Here is a 26,553-nt window from a genome sequence, read left to right as displayed (position 1 = left end):
TTCTCTGATTTAGATCTCTTTTATTTCCGAAGCTTGTATGCACATATAACGATCAACGGTGTAACAATACTGTCGCTGCTTGGTCGCAACCAAAACTCTCTCTTTTTCTCACACGTTCTGCATTGTTTTTTTTTTTTAAACTTTCTTTCTAGTTTTCTCTCTCTCTCTCTCTCTCTCTCTTTCTCTCTTTTAACAAATTTCCGTAACACTCGTCTCCTCAATTCCTTCGTTACAATTCTTGAATCACTCAACCGATACAAAGCAGCCGATTACCGGCTAACCAGCTCCGTTGTTATGCAAAATACACCAGTCGCTCGTTTCACGTAATTTTTTAATCGAGCAACGAGTCCCGCAATGAAATCGTCGCAGAGGCCTGCCTGGCCGCCGGGTCAAGAAGAACGCTCGTAATACTGCTTGGTTCGCCTTCGAATGAAACGTCAGTACAGCAGAACGTCGATTATCGTAACCTCGGGAAAAATCAGAACGTCGATTAAACGAAATGTCGATCACGGAGCCTTCTTTCGAAAGGGTTAAGTCCTAGCTAAAGTAAAATTTCCTACACTTAAGATAAATTTATAAACATTCTATTTTTATCAAATCTAAATGTACGATCTATACTTTTATTTCTTGGGGCGTCGCGGGTGCGAAAGCTGGTCGTCTCTGATCTAGACTCTGATTTAGACTGCCGTATTAATTTGAGGAGATTGAAAAGTGGAGATTAATTTTAATTTTTCAGGAATCTTCTCTTTTGGAGACGACTAGGTTTCGCTACATAGGCTTCGATTTAATTTGGTAGATATTCCAGAATAGTTCCCGACTTGCACCTAAAGCACAGAGGAAGTTAATTTTAAAGTGCTCCAATTTGAGGAAAAATCATTTTTCTCTGAAAGTCTACAGCAGGTCTTGTCTATACAGAGCGAAGAATTATTTTATTAAGAAATTCTCTGCTCCGTGCAGACTAGTACAGCGAATCCTGTCTAAGAGGCATCGGCTAGGATTTGCTTTACCCCTCTTAGAAATCAATGACTCGATCACCCTCGAGCTCCGAGCTCCTAAACATCAACAATTAATCATTCCCAAAAATTGAAGGGGATAACGCCTCTTAGACAGGACTCATTTCATCCCTTCTAATTCCCAATACAATCTATCGTCTTCATTCGAAACAAATCAAAATTTCTCTATCATACCGTAAATCGAATTCAACTAATTTCAACTGTTGATTTTTAACCTCCGTCCATATCGTACAAAAATTCATTTATCGGGACGCTTCAAGTCCCCATTGCCTCTGATAATCAACTTCCTACCGTATTTACACGAAGTATAATGACGATAAGCGTAACAAGTTTAGAAGAATACGTTGCTGAACGTTTCAAGCGACGTTGGCGAGGGGTGGTCCCCTTGACGCCAGGAACGGCGGCGTTCCTTCAGGAAAACGATGATATAATTCGCGCGCTTTATATAGCTTTAGCGATAGCATTAGTTTTTCTTGGAGAACAAACGTTAGGATAGTATCGAAGATTGTAGAGAGAAGTCGCTCCCTAGGAGCGAAGAATGGTTCTTTTAGTTTAAGAATGTTTGTTTTTCTTGAAGAAAAGTTAGGATCACGCGTAGACTGGCGGGCGAGAAGTTGGTGGTTTGACATCGATGTTAGTTGGATGAACTATTAGGATAACTATGGGACACTACCAGTTTCTATGGGAATTGATCCACGACCACGGTCGGTTAATTGGCTATTCAAGGCCATTTCTCCATCCGCGAATCGCGTCACGTACGGATTCGCACTTTCACTCGAATCCGGGGTGGAAGTTGTCGCGTGAAAGCGGAAGTTGCCTTACAGGGGTACAGGGCAATTGTGGAACTATGCAGTGTAAATTGATTCATGATTAATTGGATCCTCTCGTCGGGATAATAGACACGGTATAAATAAATATATGGTATATAATAAAATGTGATTAAATATGGCGAACAGAACAAACTACCATGGATAAGTATGATAAATTGTGTGTCATTGTAGAAGTACAAAATGGTGTCAAAAAGGTATACATTTAATAGGAACACTCGCGACAGTACAAACGAATCTTTGATGCAAGGCCAAAACGTCTAAAGGTCAATAAAAAAACTTATATAATTACACTATGTGGTTTTCTAATTCAAGAAATAACCCAAGAACAAGGAAAAAGAATTCTGCTCGGATCTAAAAAAATTGTGATCTCCATCAATGGACTGCTACGAAAATACTCCAAGTATTAGATTGTCCCGAAAGTTTTTTTCGCGAGTTGCATTCAATTATTGTATATGGTCGTGATTATATAAATAGACAATCTAATTTCATAGATATTCATGTTGTAACAGTAATGGAGCGAAATGAATCGTGCACAATTCAGTAATGTAACATAAAACATAAACTATCGCGCATGTATTACTTATTAATAAATCGTAAGAAACTTTTAGGACAACCTGATAGTAATACTACTTCCCTCTACAGAAACATATACCATAAAAAAACTGTAATTTCACCGAAGGCAACAAGTGAACTTGAAAAGGCCATCACACTTCGAGAAATGTTCAAATTAAAAGTGAAACCTTCTGCCCGTCCAGTCGAAGCGTTTTCGAATGTTAAACATTACCGCGGGAATTCGTCTAGAGGTATAAAAGTCCCCCGTAAACTCGAGAATCACTCGGAATGAACGACGAAATGGGCGCGATCTATAAAAATCTATAAGTTCGACGACATGCAGCAAGCATCGACACGCTCGAAGGTGGCGTGTACAGGTAAATCCGATGTAACGATTACGAAGGAAGCCTCTACAAGAAATCTGGAAAAAAGACCCTTACACCGTACAAACCACGCCCGAACCGGGGCACTAACTCTGAATCGTTTATTGCAGAGAGGTGTCGTTAGATACAAACATGCTAAATACCTGAGAGAAACGTGATCACGAGCGTGTGTCAGCACGCGCCGACCAGTTACGGTTAAGATTAATGTTCCTTTCTTTTCTTTTTTCGTTTTTCCTTGGTTTTCACTTTTTGTTTCTTCTTTTTACAAAGATACAACGTCAACCCATCGCCGATGGGCGATACTTCGACGCGAATGGATGATACCATTGATACTCGTCGAGGATGAAAACGCTCTTAACGAAATAAGAGCGATGCAATCGTAGAAAAGTAAACGCTCGAGGGGTATCGAGTAATACTCTAGTGACGGGCTTTCGAGAATTCGAAGCCTCGATTCGCTTAGAGTATCCTTCGAAACTAGACGTTCGCGAAAGTCTCGGAAAGTGTTGAAACACTCCAATGTCTCAAAAACTCGTAAAGTGTTGAAACTGCTGAATGTTCTTGGAAATATCCTTTGTAAGAGCGTCGCGATATGTTGAAATTAATACTCCGAATTCCGATATGTGGACAAGAGTTACAGAACGATTGAATGTAAAGACAGAGAATTAATTTCTACGCCTAAAGGTCTATTTACACATACATATCCGTAGCGCATCAGTTCCGTATCCGTTCGGTTCCGTGATGTTCCATCAGTGTCAGCGATTTGAAATATTCTTCCGTTGCTTTTGTACGGGCATGTTCACACACGTCCGACACCGCTCAGTGACGTTATTGATACGGTATGGATACGGAACTGACACGTTACGGATATGTGTAAATAGACCTTTAGGCGTAGAAATTAATTCTCTGTCTTTATATTCAATCATTCTGTAACTCTAGTTCAAATATTAAAGGTCGATTCAGATTCGGCTGTCCTGACCGAGTTGCTTATTTCAGGATAATACTGTACTTCTTTTTTAACGGACTTCGAAAAGGAGGTTACTTAATTCGACATGTATATTTTTTTTTTTGTCTTCTCCGCAAAGTGAGTCGTAAATTCCAAGTATCCATATTTATTCGAAGTCTTCGAGATTCTTCAGGTGTCTCAAGATTTCTCGAGATCCGAGGACTTCTGGTTTCGAGTGACAATCGAATCGATTCGAGGCGTCGCGCTCTCTCCCATGCTCGCCCCTGAAGACCTGCAACTAGCTGCACACGGTCGCAGAGACGAGTTTCGCTTCCCGTCGATAAACTGTACAATCTTACCCGATCTAATCTAAGAGTGTGTAACGTGTAAACCCGCTGGTGAACGACCTGTCGGGTCGAAGACGATAAATACTATTATAGTAATATTCCCGTTTCGATGTGAGCTATTGTATTATCGACGTTACTCGTCGATTAACATCTGCGCGCGCGCGCGCACGGTGCGTTCTACTTGATTAATAAAAAAATATGTATGAAATATCGCAGAATAGTACGTGTCGCACTGTGTGCCTCTCGAGTAAATCTAACACGCGGCGTTTCACTGTCGGAAGTGGGCAAAATTCTCGATATAAAGAAACCAAGGTCAAAAATAAATGTCCATCGACTACCCAAAGAACAGAGCTTAGAATTTTAATTACTGAATTGAACATCTCGCGATGAACGTATAATATTACTCTCTATTATTGCTCCTAATACTTTAATTTTTCTTTACTTCGTTGGATGAAGACTACGATTTGATCTACACAATGAAGTTTCGTTTCTTTTTTCTTTTGTATTATTAATCCCAACTACTCCTGTTACAGACCCATGTGCCTGAAATTATATTTCACCTTGCCTATCCAGAATATTTAACAGTTAAATAGAATAGAGCAGATAATTTGATCTACGTATAAAATGAAACTACATCTCTTTTCTTTTCTATTTTAGCAACTCCTGTGAATCCTCTCAGAACTCTGTGTCTAAAATTACATATCGAAGTGAGAGAAATCTTGTCTGCTCGGAAAATTTAACGAACTATTAAACAAAAGGAAGCAGACAAATTCTACGATTGAAGTTTTGCCCACCTCCGTTCACTACCTCCCAGCAAATGCAGATCGTGTCGTTACAAAGAGTCAGTCGCTGCTGTGAGTCGAGGAGTGTCGCCGGTGATTTACGCCGCCGCGGTTTTCGCTTATGAGCTAAGGCTAAATCGTAATTCTTTCTTCTTTCTCCCGTTCGTGTCGCGCGCGGGTAGGAGCTGGAGGAAGCGCGCGTCGAAGGTACGCGCACGTCCGTTTTTAAAAGGCGGCCGACGCACTATTTTAAGTATACTTTCTAATTTTACGTTTCTAACGGATTCCCTCTCTTCCTCTCCTAGAAGGAAAAGGCGCTTACGGCGGATAATTGGTTTGAAAATAACCCGTCAATCTTGCCGCGCTGCGAGTGGAAAAACCTGCGGCGTCGTCCCTTTCTTTTCGAGCAAACCGAAATACAGTGACACTCGTTTGCAAGTGGCGATCGGAATTTTTTTTTTTGGGCATTGAACCTTTACGAAATTATTACTAATAGATTGGCGAGGTTCTCCCGATGAAAATGAACCCAAACATGACGGTATTCGGAGTACTTTTAATTATACGCGATTTATACTTGTTCAAAAATTATCCTAATTACCTATAATTAAATGTAGTCGGAATTACGTCGTGTTTGGACTCATTTTAACCGCAAGAGCCTTGCTAATTCATGCGTCTTCAATTTACTACTTTAAAATGATACCTTTCGACTTGAACGAGGCCCACTGTATTTTCTGTATTGCTCTTGATCTTCAAAGACCATACTGCCTCATACTGTTATGAAATCGCGATTTCGTTAAGCAGTCCAGGCTTAATTCTGCAACTGGAATTTGATTCCAAGGGACCATTCTACTTTAGACAGTCCAAAAACACTGCACTTCTTGATTATCGCGGTTTCCTGACGTCTGGAGTCTTACAAGTGTGTCCCTAAATTATGGATCAGTCAAATGGGATAACTAGGAAGAGCTTAATCGATGTACGTGGCGGCCTCTAGCTCTGATTACATGAAATTTTGCGTACGAGTCACTTGACACGATTAAACAGGTATACGAAACCACGGTGGCTTGGGTTCAACAGTCTTTTTATTATTAATTAGTAAAATTCGCCTCGAAAGTGGCTGTCTAAAGTGGAATGGCCTCGAAAACGCAGCGCGCTCAAAGTAATTAAGTAGCTCAGAAGGAGATCCTTCCACGATAGGTGTTGCACAGTTTGTACAGCGATACGCTACCCTAATTTATGTACAATGCGAACAGCTCAGAATTATCGACAATCGGAGAAAATAGCGATCGAAAGAAATTTGAAGCGTAGCGCTCGGTAATTTCTTTCCCTCCTTGGAGAATGATATGTGACGATACAAGCAAAGTACGCGCTTTTGTACCAACATTACAGTACCTCTCTCGGGGTCTCGTAGTCCTTCTAATTAACACTGTTCGAGGCTCTCGAATTTACAATTTTCGAAGCGCACGCCTCCGCAGCGTTCCGCTCGAGTCGAGGCGCGATTTATTGGTTGCTCAAGGTCGCCTACCCCCACTCTGAATCGCGCCAAACACGATCTCGGCTTTATTAATGGTTTACCCGTTCGACATCCATTCAATTGTACGTGTTGTTTCGAATAACAACTGACCTATCGTAAATAAATCACTAGACTGTTATTCGAGTGAAATTCAGTCAACAGCATCGGTATGAATAGAACCAATCGACTATCGAAGGCAACATCCAGGCTGTGTTCGTATCGTTCGATAGCCTTTTAACACAAAAGTATGAAAACGCATTCCCCGTATCTCGAATATGAAGGTAAGCCAACATCGCGTAACAATGGCGTGTGTGGCTCGGTTCATGGCGGGGAAGTGGCTTTGACAGGCCAATTGATTGTGATCCGATTATAGTTCCGTAAGCTGCCGTTCATACGGCGCGCCTTGCGCTCGAGTTCTCCGCGTTGAAAAGAGCAATTTCGAAAGCAACGGACAGTAGTGTTCGCAATATCGCTAATAACATTATCTACCTATCAGGGATGGGCAAAACTTTCATTCGGGAAACAAATATATTCAAATAAGTGTACATACAAGAAGAACAAATGGGAGAAGCGGTCTATTATAAATTTAATCAATTTCTCGCTTAGAACTGCCTAAGGGTCATCGTTAAAAAATTTCGAATAATTAGTGAAACAAGTTCAAAGTACGAACTGGAATCTGAATTCTTGAATTAAATTTAATTTTATGTTGAAGAGAGAGCTATTTTTGTTCTTTTATTAGCCCCGCAATTTTGTCCATCCCTGCTATCTATTCACGATAATTATCAACACGTGGGACGTGGGGGTGTAAGCGAACTGAATAAACAAAATCAACTTACAAATAAATATAAAACGTATATTTAAATTAAATGCCACAAAAGTATCGTGTCTTACGTCATGAACGAAATCGGAGCTATCTACTTTTTTACCTCCGGGTGAAAACACAGTGCATTGGACGAACGATGACGAATTCGCGCGAAAATTCTTAAGAAATCTTAAGAGCATTCGTGCTTCGGAGTTGGACAGCGATTATTCTCGTAATTGTTACCCATAATTGTAGAATCAATCAAGAATATCGAATCAATACATGAATCACTAACTCATAATCCATCATCGTCACTAATTGTTTATTAATCACGATCATATCCAATAGCCACCAATCATGGATGACATTTCGCCCCAACATTGTCATGACGTTCGTCGAATTCGTGAACCGAAAACTGAACGACACGAGTCGATTGATCTTTGAATGAGCCTCGAACGAAAGAAGATGAACGAACGCTCCATTTCCAAAGTCGATCCGACTCGCGAGCGTACAATTTTCCAATTTTTATATATATATATATATATATTTTTTTTTTTTTTTTTTTTTAAGCATACTCAGTCTTGCGCGATCCACGAAAATGTGCACCGCGGTCTCACGCGGGTTCGTTAACAGTGCAACGAAAATGAAAACAGAGAATGGTTAACCCTTAACCCTAGGGCAGGCTGATATTCGTCTGCTTTGATTAATAAGAAAAAATACTATGCTTTCAATATGAAATAATATTTTCCTAATTACCGCCTCGCGAGCATTTCTTTTTAACCATGTAATTACATAAATTAATTTAAGTCTAATTAGTGCTACTTTGTCTCTTTCGTTGGCGCACAAATAGTGCATTTAATTTTGTTCTAATCTACTTGAAAAATAACCAATAAAAAGTCACTGCCAAAGTGACGAGAATATTCTTGAAAGAAATCCTGTGACATCAGGTTTTCTTGAGGGCCAGGTCACCTACGACTAAGCAAAAATTAGTCGCCGTCCGCCTCGACCCTGACCTAATCTTCCTTTCCCTCTGGAATACTCCAGCGACTACTATACCTCGCCTACCCAAGGGTTAAAGGTCGTCGTTGGTTCAACCGAAAATGGGGTATCGTCGAAGGACCGATCGAAGACGTCTTCGAGAGGAAAGCCAAGAGGGATCCGAAAATAAAGTCGGTGATCGAATCGAATAGCGTAATCGAAGGCGGGGAGAGGAAGGTTGCGTGAACGAGGGATGATTCGTGGAATAGAAACGGTTCTTCCAGTGTCGTCTTAACGTATGGGCACCCTGGACACTTATTTGCAATCTAAGGGGACCTATGTTAATCTGTGCAATGTTGAACACATCCGTGGCCTAGATACATACAGTTCTGAATATACTGGGGATCTTTATGCTGAATAGAATCTTTGAAAATGTCATCTATCAAAATTGAACTCGAATAGGAATTTATTTTACTTTGCAAATATTATAATATGAATTTTACTTTTAATATTATTTTATATCATTGCATACTGCGTTTCTCGTACATTCAAATTTCCTACAAATGCATAAAAATCCGCAGTTTAATTATGGAAATGAACGTGAGAAAACGACCACCCCTTGCCTTCTTTTTTTTAACTTGCGATATTTAAACAAAACAAATGATTTGCCTAGGAGCCCATAACGCTACCAAGACACCCTGTCTTTCGTGTCTAACACCACCTACATGGTACGTACGAGAGTGTCCCCTGATAAGAACGCGTACGATGCGTTTTAAGTGTAGTCGATGAAATTATTGCTGTGCATACAATCGTTGGCTACCTATTATTGCTTTTGCGAGTTAGAAAAAAGTGTTTCTCGGGCCGCGCCTCGCACAGAATTCGACCCCTTCCCCGATCCCTAGGAATCGATCGTTCTCGCAGAATCACGGGGAAACGTTTCCGTTTCGGATATCGTTTTGTGGTTGCTTTTTGTCGCACGAATATTACACATCTCTCGCTCTCTCTTTCATCCGCGTCGAAACATGCTCGAGGCACGCACAAAACAACACACCGATCGATGAACACTCTAACGCAACGCTACGTACAACAGTCTCGAAAAGTGCGCATGCACGCAGCACGTTAGCTGCGCACCGTAACGCACAGGGCACTTTTTATGTACAGGAGATATACTTTTTCGTATATTACAGTAATTTTTAGTCGCCGAATTACGAAGCGGCCGGGCGAACCACCCAGACCTTCCCGCGATTTCGCTAAATCTTCCTCTTTCAATCTCTCAATATATTCACGTGTGTGTGTATATATATAATATATACCTATATAGAATTCATCGATACCGTAGGTACGTGGGTAATTGCTTACGCGATTTATGTACAAATTATCACGGTTTCAGGTAGCCGAGAATTAGTTACGCCGGAAACGCTCCAGTCGTGTTGGTCCGAAGTGAGCCTGGCTCCGCGCGCCTCGATGATTGAATAACGAGACTTGGAACAACGTGCGTTACACATAGAGATATTATAGATAGTGCAATACCTCTATAATATTACACGTTTACTGGATCCATCCGCATAGATTCGAACACAACTCTGTTCCGAGTGTCAATTCAATCTTCGCTGCGTCTCCTCGCAACGATACAACGGCCGATCGATGGAGGCATTAATTGGTTTCTATGGTCGCTGATATATATATATATATATCCTTAAAGCGATAATTTATGGCTAGAATCGTAAGGCGAAGTAGTCGTTTATGCGGTCGATGAAAGCGAGGGGGTGCGCACGGCGGTCGAGCCCAGAGACGGGAGAAATTCTGAATAATGAATAAAAGATAGACAAGTCGAGACTTCTTGTTGCTCGAGGATGAACTGTTGCAAATTACTTTATGGAAATTAGGAGGAAGTCTACGTTGTTTTTATTTTTTGGTAAAAAGTAAACTATTTATACGAGGTATCAAACTGTGGCAGAGGCACTGATAATAACTTGCACGGTTTGTTATTAAGTCAACTTTCTGTGGGAAGGATTCTCTAAGAAATAAAAAAATCCTAAAGGATTCCTTGAAGATTGTACAATTTTCGCAGAATATTACAAATAGAAACTAGGATGCGTTACTGTACTTAGATTTGGAATAAATTTAGATTGAGGTCAATAAAACAAACCAGTCACGTATATTTCTCATCCAAGGCAAGCCCTGATGCCGATTAGCAATGCAAACCAAGCTCCTTTTTCATGGGTGGAGTTAGGTCAGACGGAAAACAACAAATACAACATCCTATTACCGCGATCTATCCAAGTCTACCCAAGTTTGGCTTAAAGGACATTCCTTCATAAATCTTCCATTATTCTAATAAAATTCACGTCGTCTCTGGTTCGAGGGTCCACCGATCGGTCGTCGACTCGCTCGATTCCGTGGTCGATGTCGGACCGACACGACGCGAGGTTTTCGTCTCGAGATAGCGGTTAATAATATTCCTAGCGTATCGTTATCTATTATCTATTATCGATTAGAACGAAAACCGAACGTCCCCTCGTCGATCTCCTACCCTTCTCTAATTTATTCTTTTTTTTCCTAGCCATTCTTCTTTCACTATTCGTATACCCTACCGTTCATATATTCCCTCCCATCTTCTTTGTCGTTTCCATCGATACAAACGAAACAATTTTGCGAATCGGCACTTACGCGAGAACCGGAAATCATCGAATATACTCTGAACGCTACGAACACGATACACAGCAAATTTTCCTACGCGCGAGAGGGGGTAAAATTTGCGGCCAAACTAAGCGTTCATGATTTCACTATCGTTACTCTTTTTTCTTTTTATACATTTGCTCCTGTGTTCGCTTCAAAAATCTCTGGAATCGAAGGTTTCCCGAGTTGTGTGGTTTTTTTGGCCGCCCTACGATTCTCACTAACGCACGATTTAGAATTATCCTTTGCTAATCACTAATTAATTAAATATCACAATCTATGATAAGAAGTCCTTGTTTATGTATGCATGTATGTATATATGTATGTATATATATATGCCAACTGTCGCGCCACGCTGGAAAAACAGACGCGCGACGCAAATTAGAACCGACACAGTTACAAAAATAAATAATCGTCTCGGGTGTGTACGCGTGCGTTTCGCGGTAGCTAGTATACATATCGGGACAATTATGGCTCGCTAATGTCGCACGCCGCGTCTCCGCGAACGAATCTCCGACAATTTCAAAATTACTCCGGCTAACTACGGGGGAGATCCGGTTGCGCGCGCAACTCGCCGAAATAGAACACAATTTTCCATTCCTAACGTGTACGGGAGAACCGAAGCGAACGATTTTGGCGGAAAAAGCTTGTCGATGATAAACGATCGCCCGGGCTTGATCACTCTCGGCTTGGAGAGACAAGGTACTTGGGTTTAGAAAAATTGGACGCTTGCTGTGGCGACTCAGGATGACGTCTAGAAAATTATGTGATTCCATCTAAGACTCAGGACGAAATCCAAAAATTTCTGTTGCTCTACCTAAGATTCATCGACAATGTTTAAAGATATTTCAAACGAGGACTGGTAGGTTTTGAGTGGTTTCAACGCAAGAGGTTCCTCTCTAAAGTCAGAGTATAGTTTGAGAAATATTTCAAAAAAATGATGAAACTCTATCCAAGGTCCAGTGACAATGTTTCAAACTATAAATCCGGGAGTAACTCTTAAAATATTTTCACATAAATCGTTACTCTACCGAAAGTCCGCTGAGAATGATCCAAGCTATCTCAAACACGAATCAGTAGGTTTTTAACGCAAGAGGTTCCTCTCTGAAGTCAAAGAACTCGAAGAGTAGCAACAAATACAACTTCCTAAGTTCAACTAACATTCCCTCGTATAACAAACATTATATTCCATTATAATATATTATGTTTCTACAGCAGCATCGTGCTTCTGTCAGCCAAGAGCGACAAAGTCCAGGTGTCGCGATCCTAATACAACTCTAAGCGCGAACAGAAGCGGAGAATCGACGCAAAAGCAACGGGGCAACGACGGTATGGAGGTCGTGGTTATGTATATATGTATGTATACGTAAAAATATTGAAGAGATCGTGATTGATAAAAAAAATATATATATATATATATATGTACTATGATATATGTATGTACAGGCGAGACCCTCCGTTCGCGGACCGAATCGTGGAAAATAAGTTCATCGAAGTTTTCTATGCGCGAGACTTTTCCTTTCCTCTTCCTTTCCTATCTCTTCGTATCTTTTTCACTTCGGTCGCTACTCGTCGGATACGTATTTACAAAGACGACGGCGTTTATTTACAAAAAAAAAAGAAACCCGTGGTGCTCGCAAAATGCCTGTCGCCCGGCGGCGTTTCCGAAATCAGCTACTTAGCTAACTCTACTACAATTATCCCCGAAACGTTCTGTACACGAATTCCTTAACACTGGTCGTCTCGCGTGATCCGCGAGAATCATTATCTCCGCTACGTCCTTTGCGCGCCTGTTAATACCCAAAATTCGATGTCGTTATTCCGTTTATATATATATATATTTGTTTTCTTTTAAATTAATCGTCCCTCGTCGACGAAGAACCTCGACCTATCCGGCAAGCGCGAGATCAGCTTCCCGTGTTCCCAACCGCACGATGAAATGCAAATGGTGTCGATACCTGAACGCCAAGAACCTTAGGTGACGTTTGCATTGGCAACGTTGATTCGTAAAAATCTTCCACCGTGGAAAATAAATTGTATATCGAATAAACGACGGCACGTTCCTCGGGCTCGAGCCAGGGCTTCTTCATTCGGTTCAGAATAACAGAATATTATAAACCGGTAAATATTAAGATCATAGTTGCACGTTAGAAGGAAATTAGAACACGGAGAGGGTTCGATTTACCCCAACGCGTTACGAAACGTGAGTGAAAAAGCTGTGGAATTGTGTATATAATTCTAAGTCAACTATTCTTCGTAATTGATGTTTGTTCCACGTTCATTCAATAAAAATGAAGCGAGAAGAGAATTGCTTCAAGCGTACTTGTTAAACTTTGTATATTTATAAATTGACTTGCGTATTCTCTAATTTCTTTCTCACTCTGGTAGTATTGCCTGCCGCTATATCTTTTCGCGTATAATTATACTCTTACTCTTCTCTAGCTTTATAATTTTCGATCATTCCGAACGCGTCTATCGCGACGCAAATAGATCACGTGGCTCGATACCGAGGACCAGTAAAAATTCATTTATAATTATCGACAAGCATTTTAGTAAATTGTATATCAGTCGGTGTCCTAAGCTTAATTTACTGCCTGTATAATACTCTGAAAGGGCCTAGCGTCGCTATTGTCGCATCACTCGATTTTTTTTTTTTCTTTAATACACGGTGAGAATATAATAATCGGAAGCATCGTTGATACAAGATGCTGGGGGAGGGGGGAGGGGGGGGGGGGACATAACGATGGCGTTTCGAGGAATGTTTCGCGTCGAATTCTACGCGAAGATCCACAGGTACCTGTTATTGTTTCGTTACCATATGTTTCATTACAACGTTACACGCGGTTTAACCAGTCTTTCTCACGCTGTCATAAAAATGAAAGAAATAGCCGAATGGGAAACGGGGATTCCGCGATCTCGTAGTGGAGTTGTAGATCATTTTTCCAGATCCACGATGCAGGAATCGTCTAGACTGCGGATTTTAGACATTTATGGCATCCAGAACGTGTGGTGGAATACATCCAATATTTTCCATAGAATAATATTGATGCTTCGTTCTGGAAGTAGGTCAACGATTATTAATATCGTGCTAACTCCAATGTTTTTATCGTTACTTATTGCATGTAAATCACGTTTCCTTCATAAGGGGCTACAACTCTCTCCAGATAAACAAGATCTTTAAATTATATATATAAGAATGAAACAAAATTCTAGCACGAGTCAAAACATTGTACAAATAACATTAATTACCACAATATTTTGCCGTATGTTTGCAAGCATACTAATTACATTCTTATATTACGTGTACTAGAAAGTAATTTCGTTTTTGCAATTTTAAATACTTGTCTGTCACTCATCAGGTCATTAATTTTTATCGATCTGGCATTGAAAATTTGCGCACTAGATGGCAAGAGGCTGTTGATAGCGAGGGCGATTACATAATTAATTAAAAGTAGAAATTTATCAAAAATGTGTTTGGATTTAATGTAAAAGAAACGACATTAGTTTCCAGTCTACCTAATATATCATTTCAAGGTTTTGTTTACCTGAAGAAGCAATACTCCCTGGACGACTTTCATATTCTGATGAGTCATAAATGTATGAAATCCATGGCCTATACATATGCAAACATCGTCGTCTGGTAGGAGAGATCGTCACGTAACGCTGCAGACGACGCGTAGAAAACGAAACGAAACGTATATTTAATCAAAGAACGATCCCTAAAGCTGAGTGTTCGCGTGACGTTAGGTCATGACGGCGAACTTCTCGATACCGTCGAAACTGACGAAGCTGCGAGACACTCCGTATGCATACGTACCAAAACGCAAATTTTGATTGTGTGATCGTTTAGGGAAGGTGGGTCTTATTGATGCGCGAGGGTGAGGAATTTCAAGAATTTTACTTGAGGGATCGTGTCATCCACAAGGTAGGAAGAGGTTCCCTAAACAATCACGTATGTACGTATGCAATAATAAAGCGGTCGTTGCTACTTTCTTTTAGAACGAAGGAAATTGTAGAAAGAAAGAGAGATTAGCCTTATCAGAACCTTATGACATAAGACACTCTATTTACCGATGATAATTTCGGCGATACAATCTAATCTCTGACGCTGATCCGTCTTTCTCCCTACAATAATCTATTCCAAGTCCAACAAACCGTCCTACGAAGCCGAGTATCGACGCGAACCAGTAACAAGATCCAATGATATTAAAAATTCTACCCACTCAAAGGTGGAAACGAAATGATACAAGAGATACGTACCATTTTCCACGGAATATCCAAGTAAACGCTTCTCTAAATAAGTACTGTTGCGAGCACCCTTTGGATGGATCCGAGGCCTGCTGGTGCTCGCGACCGGAACATCGGATCGATCGCCGTCTTCTCGCTGTCTTCATGTTCCGGTCGCGAGCACCAACAGCCCTTGGATCCATCCAAAGGGTGCTCGCAACAGTACTCTCCTCTATCCCTCCAAACCGCGTCAACCAACCCCCAAAATCGCATCCTTCCACCAGGAAATACTCTGAAAGCAACCGACAACGAAACCATCCCTCCCCCGATCTCAGAGCATCGCGACTCAAACGTCACAGCGAACACGCAGCTCGAATAACCGCGATAGTGACCGCGGTTGGCGTCGTTGAGCATGCTCACACCGACATCACCGTACATCAAGACATGCCCCTGCTCCAGAAGCTGCGGACCTGACCCGGGCGTGTCTCGCGAAACGACGAAACTAAAGACAGGAGGTAGAGAAAAACACCCTCGCGAGGTCCTCAGCCTGGAGTGGGTGGGGTCTTATGTCAGTGAATATTAAAGTTGTACTGCTTACGGCTGGACGAAATGCGAAGCCACCGACTGACCGCCAGTGGCTCCGGGTGACAGTTCGACCAGGCTATGTCCCCGAAATGGGGATAAGGCGAGGACGTGGTGGTCGCCTCGACCTGTATCGCCGTGGTCAGGTCCTGCTGGTAGTCGTGTTTGGTCCTCTTCGGCTGTCGTTGGCTCACGGGGCTGGCGAGCATCGCGTGAGTGACGTGGTTCAGTCTCTTCCCGTTAATCTGAGGTGGCGGGTGAGGCTGGTCCAGCTGCTCAATTTGCTCGAGCTGTTCCATAGGCTCGAATATCAAGCTGGGCATTGAGGCCTGGACCTGGTAACTCCTGGACACGGGCGAATGGGCGATATTGTTCGTGCGGGGCAATTGCACCACCAGCTGCGACTTGTCCTTGTAAACGGGCGAGTAGATGGTCATCGCAGCCTCGGGATCGATGTCCACGGGCGTCTCCGCTTCCAAGACGTTGGTGGGCAACGGTGGCTGAGCGCAGGCCGCCGGCAACGTCGCCGGAACGACCGGGATCGCCGGTGAACCTGTGCTCGGTACCAGGGTAGCCACCGACGATGCCTCCTCGTCGTTGTTGGTGACTGGCAGAGGCGACAACGATGGCAGGACCACGGATATAGGCGCCATCATCGAGTTGGACTGGGACGAACCGGTCGAGTTCGCGATCGACGACTCCAAGCTCCTCAGCTCCTCGTTGGCGAAGTCCTCTTCGAGCTTGGTCTAAAAAAGAGAAGCGTTGGCGAGCCGCAATAAGAATCGTACGGCCCTTAGGAGATGGTGGCGTTTAAGTGCCCAAAAGAAACCATGCCTTACAGGTTTAGTGGAGCCATGCGGGGCCAGACACCGATAAAGCAAATCAACAGCCTGCAATAACAAAAACAGAAAACAGGTATCAACCGACACCCTCCTTGCTCGCTACGCGTCGCAGCTGACTCGTCTGGGTCGATCGATCCATGGTTGTCAGCGACGTTTTACTAGTCGTTTCTTTTACGCGGGGACGTCTCGTGACGAACCCGACACCATCCGAGACAATATTTTTCAGATTTTAGGAGAAAGTAGACATACGCGGGCTTTGGTGCTTGTTAAACGTGGCTCGAAGGAAGGTTAAAGTGTTCTGATTGCAAGAAGGCTTTGGGAATTGAGTCGATTTTTGTGTTTTTTTATTATTATTACTGTGGCAATAAGAAATTAATGGTTACTACTGAAGCAAGAAGCTCCGAAGCTTCTTTATATGAAAAGGGAGAATTTTGTCAGATTTTAATTATTGAAATAAAAAAGAAATCGATCTGTGTGTATTGAGTTGATTCATGAATAATTGGAGGCAACAAGTAATCATGCTTTTAAGGAACATCATACGAGTAGCGACTTTCTAATTTGTCTGATATATGGGAACAAACGATAATTAACGATAATAATCAAGATCCATATAATGATACAATTGGAAATAAATTGTAAGTTAGAAAAAGAAATCTATTTATGAAACAACCCTACGAACTGGCTCAGTGACCTGTTCCCACAAACTACTTTCTAACAGCCATGCTATAGAATTCTAGAAAGAATAAATGATAAACATCTGAAAAATGCAGAGTCCCTTCAAAATACATTGAAGGAAAGCTACCTATTTTTTTTTTCAGGCATACAATTTAGTAACATCTTTCGAGGCCACTTAAAATACCACCAAAGATCGCGATATATCCAAGTTTCAGCCAAATCGAAAACATCGTCGCAAAGGGTGCTCGATTCTCCACGAAACGGCCCTCCTCTTAGGCTCTATTTCCTCTGTCTAATGGCGCTGGGTTTCGTCTAATTAAGAGATCTACGAAAGTTGGGAGAGTCGTGGGAATCGATCGAGGAGACTCGACGACTTCGAAGCATGGCTTGACTACATTTTGACTGGCAGCAGCCACGGATCACTCTGCCACCTGTTGGTCTTTGAAATCTAATCTCTGGTAGACTGTGTCAAAATCCATTCGGTATCCGGATACTCTTTCTGGTATACGAGATGCCTCCATCGTAGACTCGACGGAAACATGAACCAGCTACATTCGGCAATTCTTTAATGAAAATTCCACGCGACGCGCATCGTCGCATTTTATCTCTTGTGGTCGATTTTCAGGATACACAAGGTAGCTTTTACAAGAGATTGTTTCAAATTACCCAATGGAGGGTTTGATCAACCCCCCACTGTAAAATTGAACCCTTTAAGGGGAGGTTACCGTTCATGACGATAAAAAATTAGATTTTTTTTTTTACATAATTTCCATCCTTAAAGTGTTCAGAACACATAGATAAAAGAATATTTTCATATCTAAGGTATTTTAAAATTTGTAGCGCAAGGTAGGAAACAGGTGACTGTTTTTTTTTTAAATAGTATTCTTTCAAGCGCAGAGCGAATTAACCGATTCTCATGAATCTTCCGCCAGTTAAAAGGAAATTCAATTTGCGAGAACCATCACGAAGCGATTTTTGTTAAAAATTGATTTACACATTTTGTTGAGTTCATTGAAGAAAAAAATAACAGAAAAATTCGTTTTTCTTTTGAAACGACCAATTTTTAGAAGATGAAAAACGGTAAGACTCCCTCCAATTTATTCTACTTTAATATTTCGAAATCCGTTTTTGATTCAGATAAACCATCAAGGCTGTGAAGCGCACCCGCGCAAAGCAAACGACGCCGTGCATTTACACATTTGATCTGAGCTGGAACCGCCATTTTAGACTCTTTTTTCATAACAAAAATTGAAATTTAACTTCCAATTATAAAAGAATATATTACTTCGAAACCTATATCCGAAAGTATTTATTTTATATTAAAAAAAAATTCCAGAACTTTACGCGCGTTTCATGCATCTCAACGGTAACCTCCCCTTAATTAAATATCGGTCAAAAATCATTTCTATAAATTTCCTTGGTGTAATTTGTACAATTCAAGAACACATTTCAAAAATTCTAGAGAAACTCGTCGTTCCAGAAAATTGTTTCAAATGTCCAACAACCATGGAGAGTTTGATTGACCCTCTACTGCCAATATTTAACTCCTTAATTAAGAGCCAGTAAAAGATCATTTCCACAAATTTTCTTGATGTTTGATCATCCAATTTGTGCCAGAGGTCTTCCGAGAGACATCTTACAGCCCTGTGTACTCGGTCACTTATGCTTTACCTCCGATACAACAATGAATCCATAAATATATAAATCCATGTAACCAAGGAATTTCTTTTCTTCTGCTTTTTTTTTTAGAATGAAATATAATAGAGGGTTAATAATAATGTCCAACCGACGAGACGCGTCTGAAATTGTCGTGAAACGTATTTGCATTCGATGGTTGCTTACACGACCAAAATCAATTTTTATTATCATTCAGAAATGCACAACTACCATTTCGTCCAGATATTCCACTGAGAGCGTATCGATATTTCGAGCAAATGAACCGTAATACCGAGCGAAATCCGATAATTTTGAGTAAATAACGTTGAGTAATGAAAGCTTAGCGAATCGACGAGCGGAATGAATACCAACAGCGAAATAAATAGCGAACGTCTACAAAAGAACGAAGTGAAATTATTTCGGCAATCGAATTATTTTATCAATAATTCACGTCGTAAATCGCAACTGGAGATTGCCTGCAGACCAAAGTTTCAATTGTACGCACTAACTATCGTATTACCATGCATATCACCTCACATGATCGTTGTCACGATATGTACATTACTATTAAAAAAAAAGAGAAGAAAAAACACACACAAGAAAGGAAACTACGAAAGAGATCTAAGTATCGTCTGATCGTCGCGGTACGTTTCATCTTGAAGAGCGAAAGAGAGATCCTTGACCGAAACAGAAGGAAAGAAAAGATGGAAAAACTTTCGTTTCCTTTTCCGGGGCGCGGAAAGTTGCGCGCCCGATTAGCAAGAGCCCGTCTACAGAGTCGTCGAATACAGTGGTAATTAACCCTCTAGCTGCAGGAATAAATACTATGAAGAAAAATTTTGAAAAAAAAAAAAGAAAAAATCAAATTCGACGTTTTGCATCGTCTACACTAATATGTTGTAATGTTTTTCAGAGAAGAGGGTGTTTTCATGTCTAAAAAAGGAACGGAAAAAAATTGCTCATGACGGAAAATATGAATTACACCTATTTCTATTAATATACAAATTATCAAAGTGAACAATTGCACAGTTGCATTTTTATAATTCTAACTAATACTGCGATAATTATCCTTTCCCTGAGAGAAAATTGTTCACAACGAAATATACGAATAACACCCATTTCTATTGATACATAAGTTATCCAAGTCAATATTTACGCAAGCATATCTTTCTTATAATTTTTCAAAATTCTAACTAATATTCCAATAATTGTAATAGAAAATCCTTCGCTTGCTCCATTTTTTCTCTGATCGCTTGTGGAACCCTTTTGTAAGAGTTAAAGTTGTCGTGAATTATTCATGAGCATAAATAGAATATACTTTGTCAGTATTAAACTCTCAAAAGCAGTCCAACGCGTTAGCGAGGCTCCCGCAGCGGCACATATTCAGCGACTGATGCGAAACTTCAAACTCGATTTTCAGAAACTGTACAGTTACGCGCTAACTTCGACCTAAATCGGTGACCTGCAGGTGACGTCGTCCCCTAGTTGGGTCGCCCCGCAGCGAAAGGGTGGATAGAGACAGGAACGAAAAAAAAAAAAAAAAACACCGAGAGAAAATTCGCGAAACAAGAGATCACATCTAACGAGAGGGGCTCCCTGTGGTGTAAATCTAATTTTTTAACGAGCTCATAGCGTTCGAAATACTGAAGCCAACGGTACGTATGGTACAGAGAGTGGTATTAAAGTTTTGGTTATCTCTTCAAGTATGGCTCTGGCTTACATCGAAAACCAGATTTATTATTGGCAAGGTGCCTGCAATATTCTTTTTGGCACAGCTTGTAAACTCGTTCGTAATTTTTTCCTAGACAGAATTTTTACCGATATTAACATTATTTGCTGTTTTAGATTCTTCATTGAGGTCCTTACATTCCATTCGAATTATAAGATCGACTGGTTTGTCAATAATATTTTATTCAACTTAGGCTCTTGCAATACTGATAAATAACACGTGAAATTATATACGAAGCTAAAATTGTGCTACAATTTGAAGCTTAATAACGTTATTTATTTTTCTAACACCATTAAAATTCACGAATCCCATCCGGATTTATTTTCTTTAACGCCTGATCTTCGTATCACGCCACTATTAAATTAATTAAATACGAGTCCCTTAGTGATTTATAAAATTAATTGGCGATCAACGCGTTAATCATACCATCGATATCGATCACAAAACGACTAAAAACAAAAAATCGCAGATACCACGAGCACCTAACGGATGTCTCGGTATTTTAATCAGAGAAATTCATATAAATATCTGCTCTATTTAACCTTACTCCCGAGTTGCATTAATCACGACCTGAGCTATAATGATCGTACTGTTTATACACAGGGTTCGATAACTTTTGTTTTCTTCAATGAGAAGATTACCGGGTCAATCCCGTGTCAATTTCTTGAGCAATCAACTACGTGAATGATTGGAAGATGCTCGAGGTCCCAGGCTCCAGTAATGGAGCGCTTACCTTCGCAAGAAGTGGTCTAAGTGGGTTAGGCCATGAATTAGATAGCTGATTTCACTGTAAGCATTCCCTGACCTTATATGCATCCCTCATTCAGACTACTTTTAATTGCGCATATTTTAAAGTTTCTCAGAAGTAGTCTAAATTAAAGCAGACATCAAAATCGATGATACTTTCATATCAACATATACAAAATTTATATATATTTAGTTTCTATTAGTGGGATGCATTCCTTTTAAACTCCTTCAGGATTTTTAAACTCGCTGTTCTATATCCAAGATAAACAGAGGGAATCTTTCTCATTTAACCCACAATTATCAATATATTATAAATAGAAAATCTTTCTTCAGGATTAATTCCTCGTGAAAAAACGAACCGAGAAGTCCTTTACCATTTTCCAATGCAAAGCTTCCTTACCCAGATACGAGCGATTAAATAGTACCCAGGCGACTCCCGCGCGCGCCATGTCCATCCGAATCAGCTGATCGCGCGGCAGCGCTTGCAAGTGAAACCCAACGCGTAGCAACTTCAACTCTCCATATCTCGCTAACCAAAGTCCCGATTTCAAAACGGTAAAATACTTTTCGGTCCATTTTATCGCAAAGAATTGATCCTCCAAATAGTATCCACTCTTTTCGAAAACACTCTACATATACCAACGTCTCCAGTATTCCAAACTCGTTCCTAACAATTTAGAGCTACCCCCAGGTACCTCTCCTCGTGTGTATACACTTGCGGACTCCTACCAAGGATGGAACAGAGACAGAAGTAAGAGAACGTGACGTTGGTCCTTACCTTTGGCAGTGGATACGTGTCTGGCAGCGACAGAACGGGCGGCGAGCTGGGCGCTTCCGTTTCGACGGTCAAGGCGGGGGGGTTGGGTGTCAGAGGGTTCGTCGCGGACGATACGGTGACGGTGCCTGTTACGGTCACCTTCGTCGGCCTGATCGGGATCTCTTTCGAGGCCCTGTGGTCCGCGAGGAGCTTGTCGAAGGTTTTGCTCCGACCGAGGACCGTCCGTCGCAGCGAGACCGTGTGCGCCTTGCAGGTGAGCGACCTGGTGCAAGGTTTCCCGGTCTCGTCGTTCCAGACCCCGCAATGCCGATCCGGATCGTATTCCCGATCCTTGAGCAACGATCGGTCCGTTTTGAGCCTCTTCCGGCGAGGCTGGCAACCCGTCGTCCCTGGGCTCTTCACGGGACTGGAGGTAACCGCGTTTCCAGACGTGTTCGCGGTCTGAACCGGTGGCAACGACTCGAGGGGTGATCGGGGCGACGTGACGATCGGTAAGGACGTCGTCGACAAGCTCGTCGGGACTGTGGGCTGGTCCGCGGTGCGTTTCACGCTCGTGTGATTGATCTTGGTGACGCTAGTCGGGATCTGCGGCGACGACTGCGCCTTTTTCAATTTCGACACTTTGCAATAGGGCGTTTTCACGGGTGGCTTTACGATCGGGGTAGAGGGAGGTGGAAAATTGACCGTGCCGGAAGGATGACGACTTTCTGCGACAGAATACACGAGCAATGTTTACAATTGGTAGCCTGTGTGGTTGGGTCGGACTGGAAGGGGAAGACTGGTTGTTTTTGTATATATTTGTTTTATAGGTAATCCCTCTGTAACCCAGGTTGTGTTTGAATTTTGGAGGAGAAGTTTAAGATGATAATATATTGGTGAAGATTTCGTAATGGGATTCGAATCACAATTAGTACGTATTGATACAGATTGATTATGGAGGTAACGTGAATCTGAAGTCACGAAGAGTTACAGAGGATTAACGATACGCTTGAAGTGTGTTAAAGAGGGAAGCTATCCGACGAAGAGACCACAGAAATAGATATTACTCATCCAACTTCGAATAAATTTTCATTTGGCAGGCTTCTAATAATTATATTTAAAAAAGTAAGGGTGAGCTACTCTTATGACTTCCTCAATATACTCGTACATCTCCCTTTAACATACTTCAAGATCATCGACATCAACGAGGTCGTTAACATCGTAAATAATCATTGAAAAATCTATTATTTGCATTTGATTGCCTTCGCATTGAATTCTTTTAAATAAATCAATAAATTATAAACAAATTTTGCTTTCGTTAATTCAATTCTTTCGATTCTTTCGAGGAAAATTGATATGCACCATATTTCATAAATAAAATCGCGTATGCGTATCTCGGAATATTGAGAATTGAATATAGTATTCAAAAGTGATAATGAACAAATTGTACAGTAAAACCTCAATTCAGAGAACAGATTTAGAAGATGGAATGACCACTAGATCTTCCTAATCTTCCATAAAAATCCTATACGTAATAGTCTACTTAAACTAAAAGACTTTCAAGAAATAAATTTAATAATATAGTACTTTTAAGTAACACATTATACATGTTTAAGCACAATATGGTTTCTGTTTACATTGACTATTTACATCTAAGAAATCATTTGATTCGTCATTTTTCATATTAGTTTAAATATATACATATATTGTCAAGGCATTAACAATTTGATAATAACACGAGAAACGAATAGTTATACTTTTGAATAATACCGACACATGACCGTCGAATTTTGTTTATTAAATTGAGGTTTTATGGTAATAGTTTTACAACAACAATGCATGCATGCATTAGGAATTGTGTAACTTTATTCTCTGGATGATTCATTATTGTATGCATGAAATAAAAATTAATTCTTCAAATGAATAATTGAGAAACCCTTATGCACATAGAGTAAGCTGATTCTAATTTAATAAGTACACACTAATGCTAAGAAAGAGAATATTATGAGAAAGTGACATACCCATATGTTGAATAAGAGCTTGTGGTTTGACTATGGCGTGGCAAGTTTCGCACACTACCGTATAAAAGTTGTCCCTCTCGGGACAAAATCCATATAGGTCAATGTCTGTAACAGAAATTCTCTTGTGAGAAAAGAATAACCAATGTTACATGATAAAGAGAACTGCATAGGTCCAAAATTAAATGAAAATATTACAAATTACAACACATGAAATACTATTTACCTTCAGCTGCAAGACGCGTAACTGAACTAGAAAGTTGACCTTCTGTTTCTTCATCACCTGAAACAAACCAAATCTTTTTATGTAGCAAATAATATAGTAACTATTTACTTAATAGTAATGTATCCCAATAGTAATTACTTAGTACGTAACAAACTGTAACAGAGAGTACGTAACAATTTACAGCTAACATATTTCCAAGACAAATATTTAGAACAAGAAGAATAAAAAGCTATCATAACTGATCTTACACTTCAACCTAAAGCTGAAGTTTGTTGCATTATACTTGTAATTACTATCTGACCAAAGATTACATCAAATCCTACATTAATATCAGTCTCTAACTCTAACATCTTCCCTTCAAAATATTATTCCTATACATCTCTATTGGTTTCAAAAATAGAATGAGAAATAAAAGAACACAAACTTTTGGGTAAACAGCTTTTATTATGGTTACATATTGTACATGCACAATCTTCCAACAGAGTTTTGTACGAGAGGAAAGAGAAAGATAACAGATACGAATGTTTTAAAAAATAACAATTATTTCTTGCTCAAATATGTAGTCATCGATAATATTGTGTAAGGAAAAGTAATTATTAGATTTTTCAGAATAATATTTTCATTTCCATTTGTCAGCAAAGTAAAATATTATGACAACCTGATGTTTTCTTTCATAACTGTGGTTTGAAAATAATAAATATATGTAATTAAAAATATTTGTAGTACAAGAAATCCATTTTTTCAATGCACTCTATATTTTTATATTCTACTTCAAATTATACATTTCCATTATTCTCACACTAAAGTTTCCTACACAAAGATGGGCAGAGGTCTCATCTAAATATAAAATTCAAACACAAACTACTGTTCTACATTCTTAAATGAAAGATAAACAACATTTTGAAGAGCAGAATAACTCATTAAAATCGAATTAAAATTTAATAAACATCTCAATTTAATTACAATACATTGGCAACATTCTTATAAAAGTTTGCCTCTGTTTTGGAAGGGGCCCCGAAAAATTGCTGGACGAAACGTGGCGTTATAAGATTTCAGTACATTGATAAATGAAAACAGTGTATTCCTGTAGAAAGTCCACAAATTAATCATCCTATACGTTTAATAATCAGAGCAGAAGTATCTCAGAGTACGTTCAATCGGTAATGATTTAACGAGCTCCTAAAAACGAACCACGCTACACGGCTAAACGCTACCATTCGACGCTCCGTGTATTTCACGGGACGGTATTCGTTACGAATTACATAATTGTCAGGGAAAATGATCGCGAAAACGCGCTCGGTGTTCCGACGAAATGTCAAAAACGCGATGCACGCGGTCGGGCGATCGTTGGGTGACAATTTTTTAAATAAATGCGTGCGAGGGGGGCCCCTAACGTGATGCCCGTGCGTCAAGTCGACGGACAAAGGAGCATCGAAGTTGAGGTTAGGTACACGGGAGCTGGGACGCTCGTCGTTGTCGCATTTCCGTGCAGCGACAGCGAACGAACGAACGAGCTTTTTCGATGTGAATCAGCGCACTTACTCAACGGCTTGTCTCGTCCGATTCTTTCTATCCAGCTGGACCAGGGCTGGCCGTGAAAGAATGTTGGACTGTCACTTCCCGACATTGCCAGTGGCGCTCGCGTTGTGAATGAAACACGATGCGAATTCTCGTGTTGTATATAGCGAGGCGAAAGTGTTTGGGCCGCGTGGACTGTCAGGTACGGCGGCGGGTCGCGTGCAATCTGCCTTTCCTTCGACACGTCGATACCTCGAATACATTGAGCTCGCAATAGATACGTGATTATTCCCTGTTGTAAATGGGGAAAGAGCTTATCGAACGCGGATCCCGTCTGGCATGCCTCTGTCGGGAAACATCTTTCACGGACACCGGGAGATTCTCTGTAGTGCCTCTTTCTCGTTTGTACGCCCGAGTACGAATAACACGCTTCGGCGTACGGCACGCACGTACGGTTATTACTGGAGATTCCTGCGACTGCATTGGACGATTTCTCGTGACGTCACCAATCTACAGTCGACTTACCCGTGCGCAACTTGCTCGGCGATCCAATCAGGCGTCGTGGATTTTTGCCCCCCTGCCGACCCGTCTAAGCGTCTTATTGGCGATCGCACGTTGCTCAGCAGGTGGATTCAAAATTTGAAATTTGATTTCGTCGAGCACGCCCGAAACTTGCTCCACACGAATAATTCATCCATAAATTAAACTTTAGCAATCAGGAGAAAACAATCTTTGTTTATGTTAGATTTCGTGGAAA

At 40.7% G+C, this 26,553-nt stretch overlaps 1 protein-coding gene across 3 annotated transcripts; it reads right to left on the bottom strand.

The window, feature by feature from the left end:
• Positions 1–26,553, bottom strand: LOC128887933 (ataxin-7-like protein 1). Of its 3 annotated transcripts, XM_054144444.1 has the most exons (7): positions 25,821–26,553; positions 24,279–24,335; positions 24,056–24,160; positions 22,056–22,762; positions 16,468–16,518; positions 15,645–16,374; positions 1–467 (listed from the first exon to the last, which is right to left on the bottom strand). In XM_054144444.1, exons 1-7 carry the CDS (start codon positions 25,903–25,905, stop codon positions 277–279), a joined length of 1,926 nt encoding a protein of 641 aa, XP_054000419.1. In that variant the 5' UTR covers positions 25,906–26,553; the 3' UTR covers positions 1–276. The 3 variants fall into 3 exon arrangements, with proteins under 3 accessions (XP_054000419.1, XP_054000420.1, XP_054000422.1); XM_054144445.1 differs by lacking the exon at positions 16,468–16,518; XM_054144447.1 differs by lacking the exon at positions 1–467 and having other exon boundaries at positions 14,392–16,374.

This window comes from Hylaeus anthracinus, unplaced genomic scaffold, assembly GCF_026225885.1.
Source record: "Hylaeus anthracinus isolate JK02 unplaced genomic scaffold, UHH_iyHylAnth1.0_haploid 11989, whole genome shotgun sequence".
NCBI lineage: Eukaryota > Metazoa > Arthropoda > Insecta > Hymenoptera > Colletidae > Hylaeus > Hylaeus anthracinus.
The sequence above is the reverse complement of the archived record's forward strand: the minus strand, read 5'-3'. Positions and strand labels throughout refer to the sequence as shown.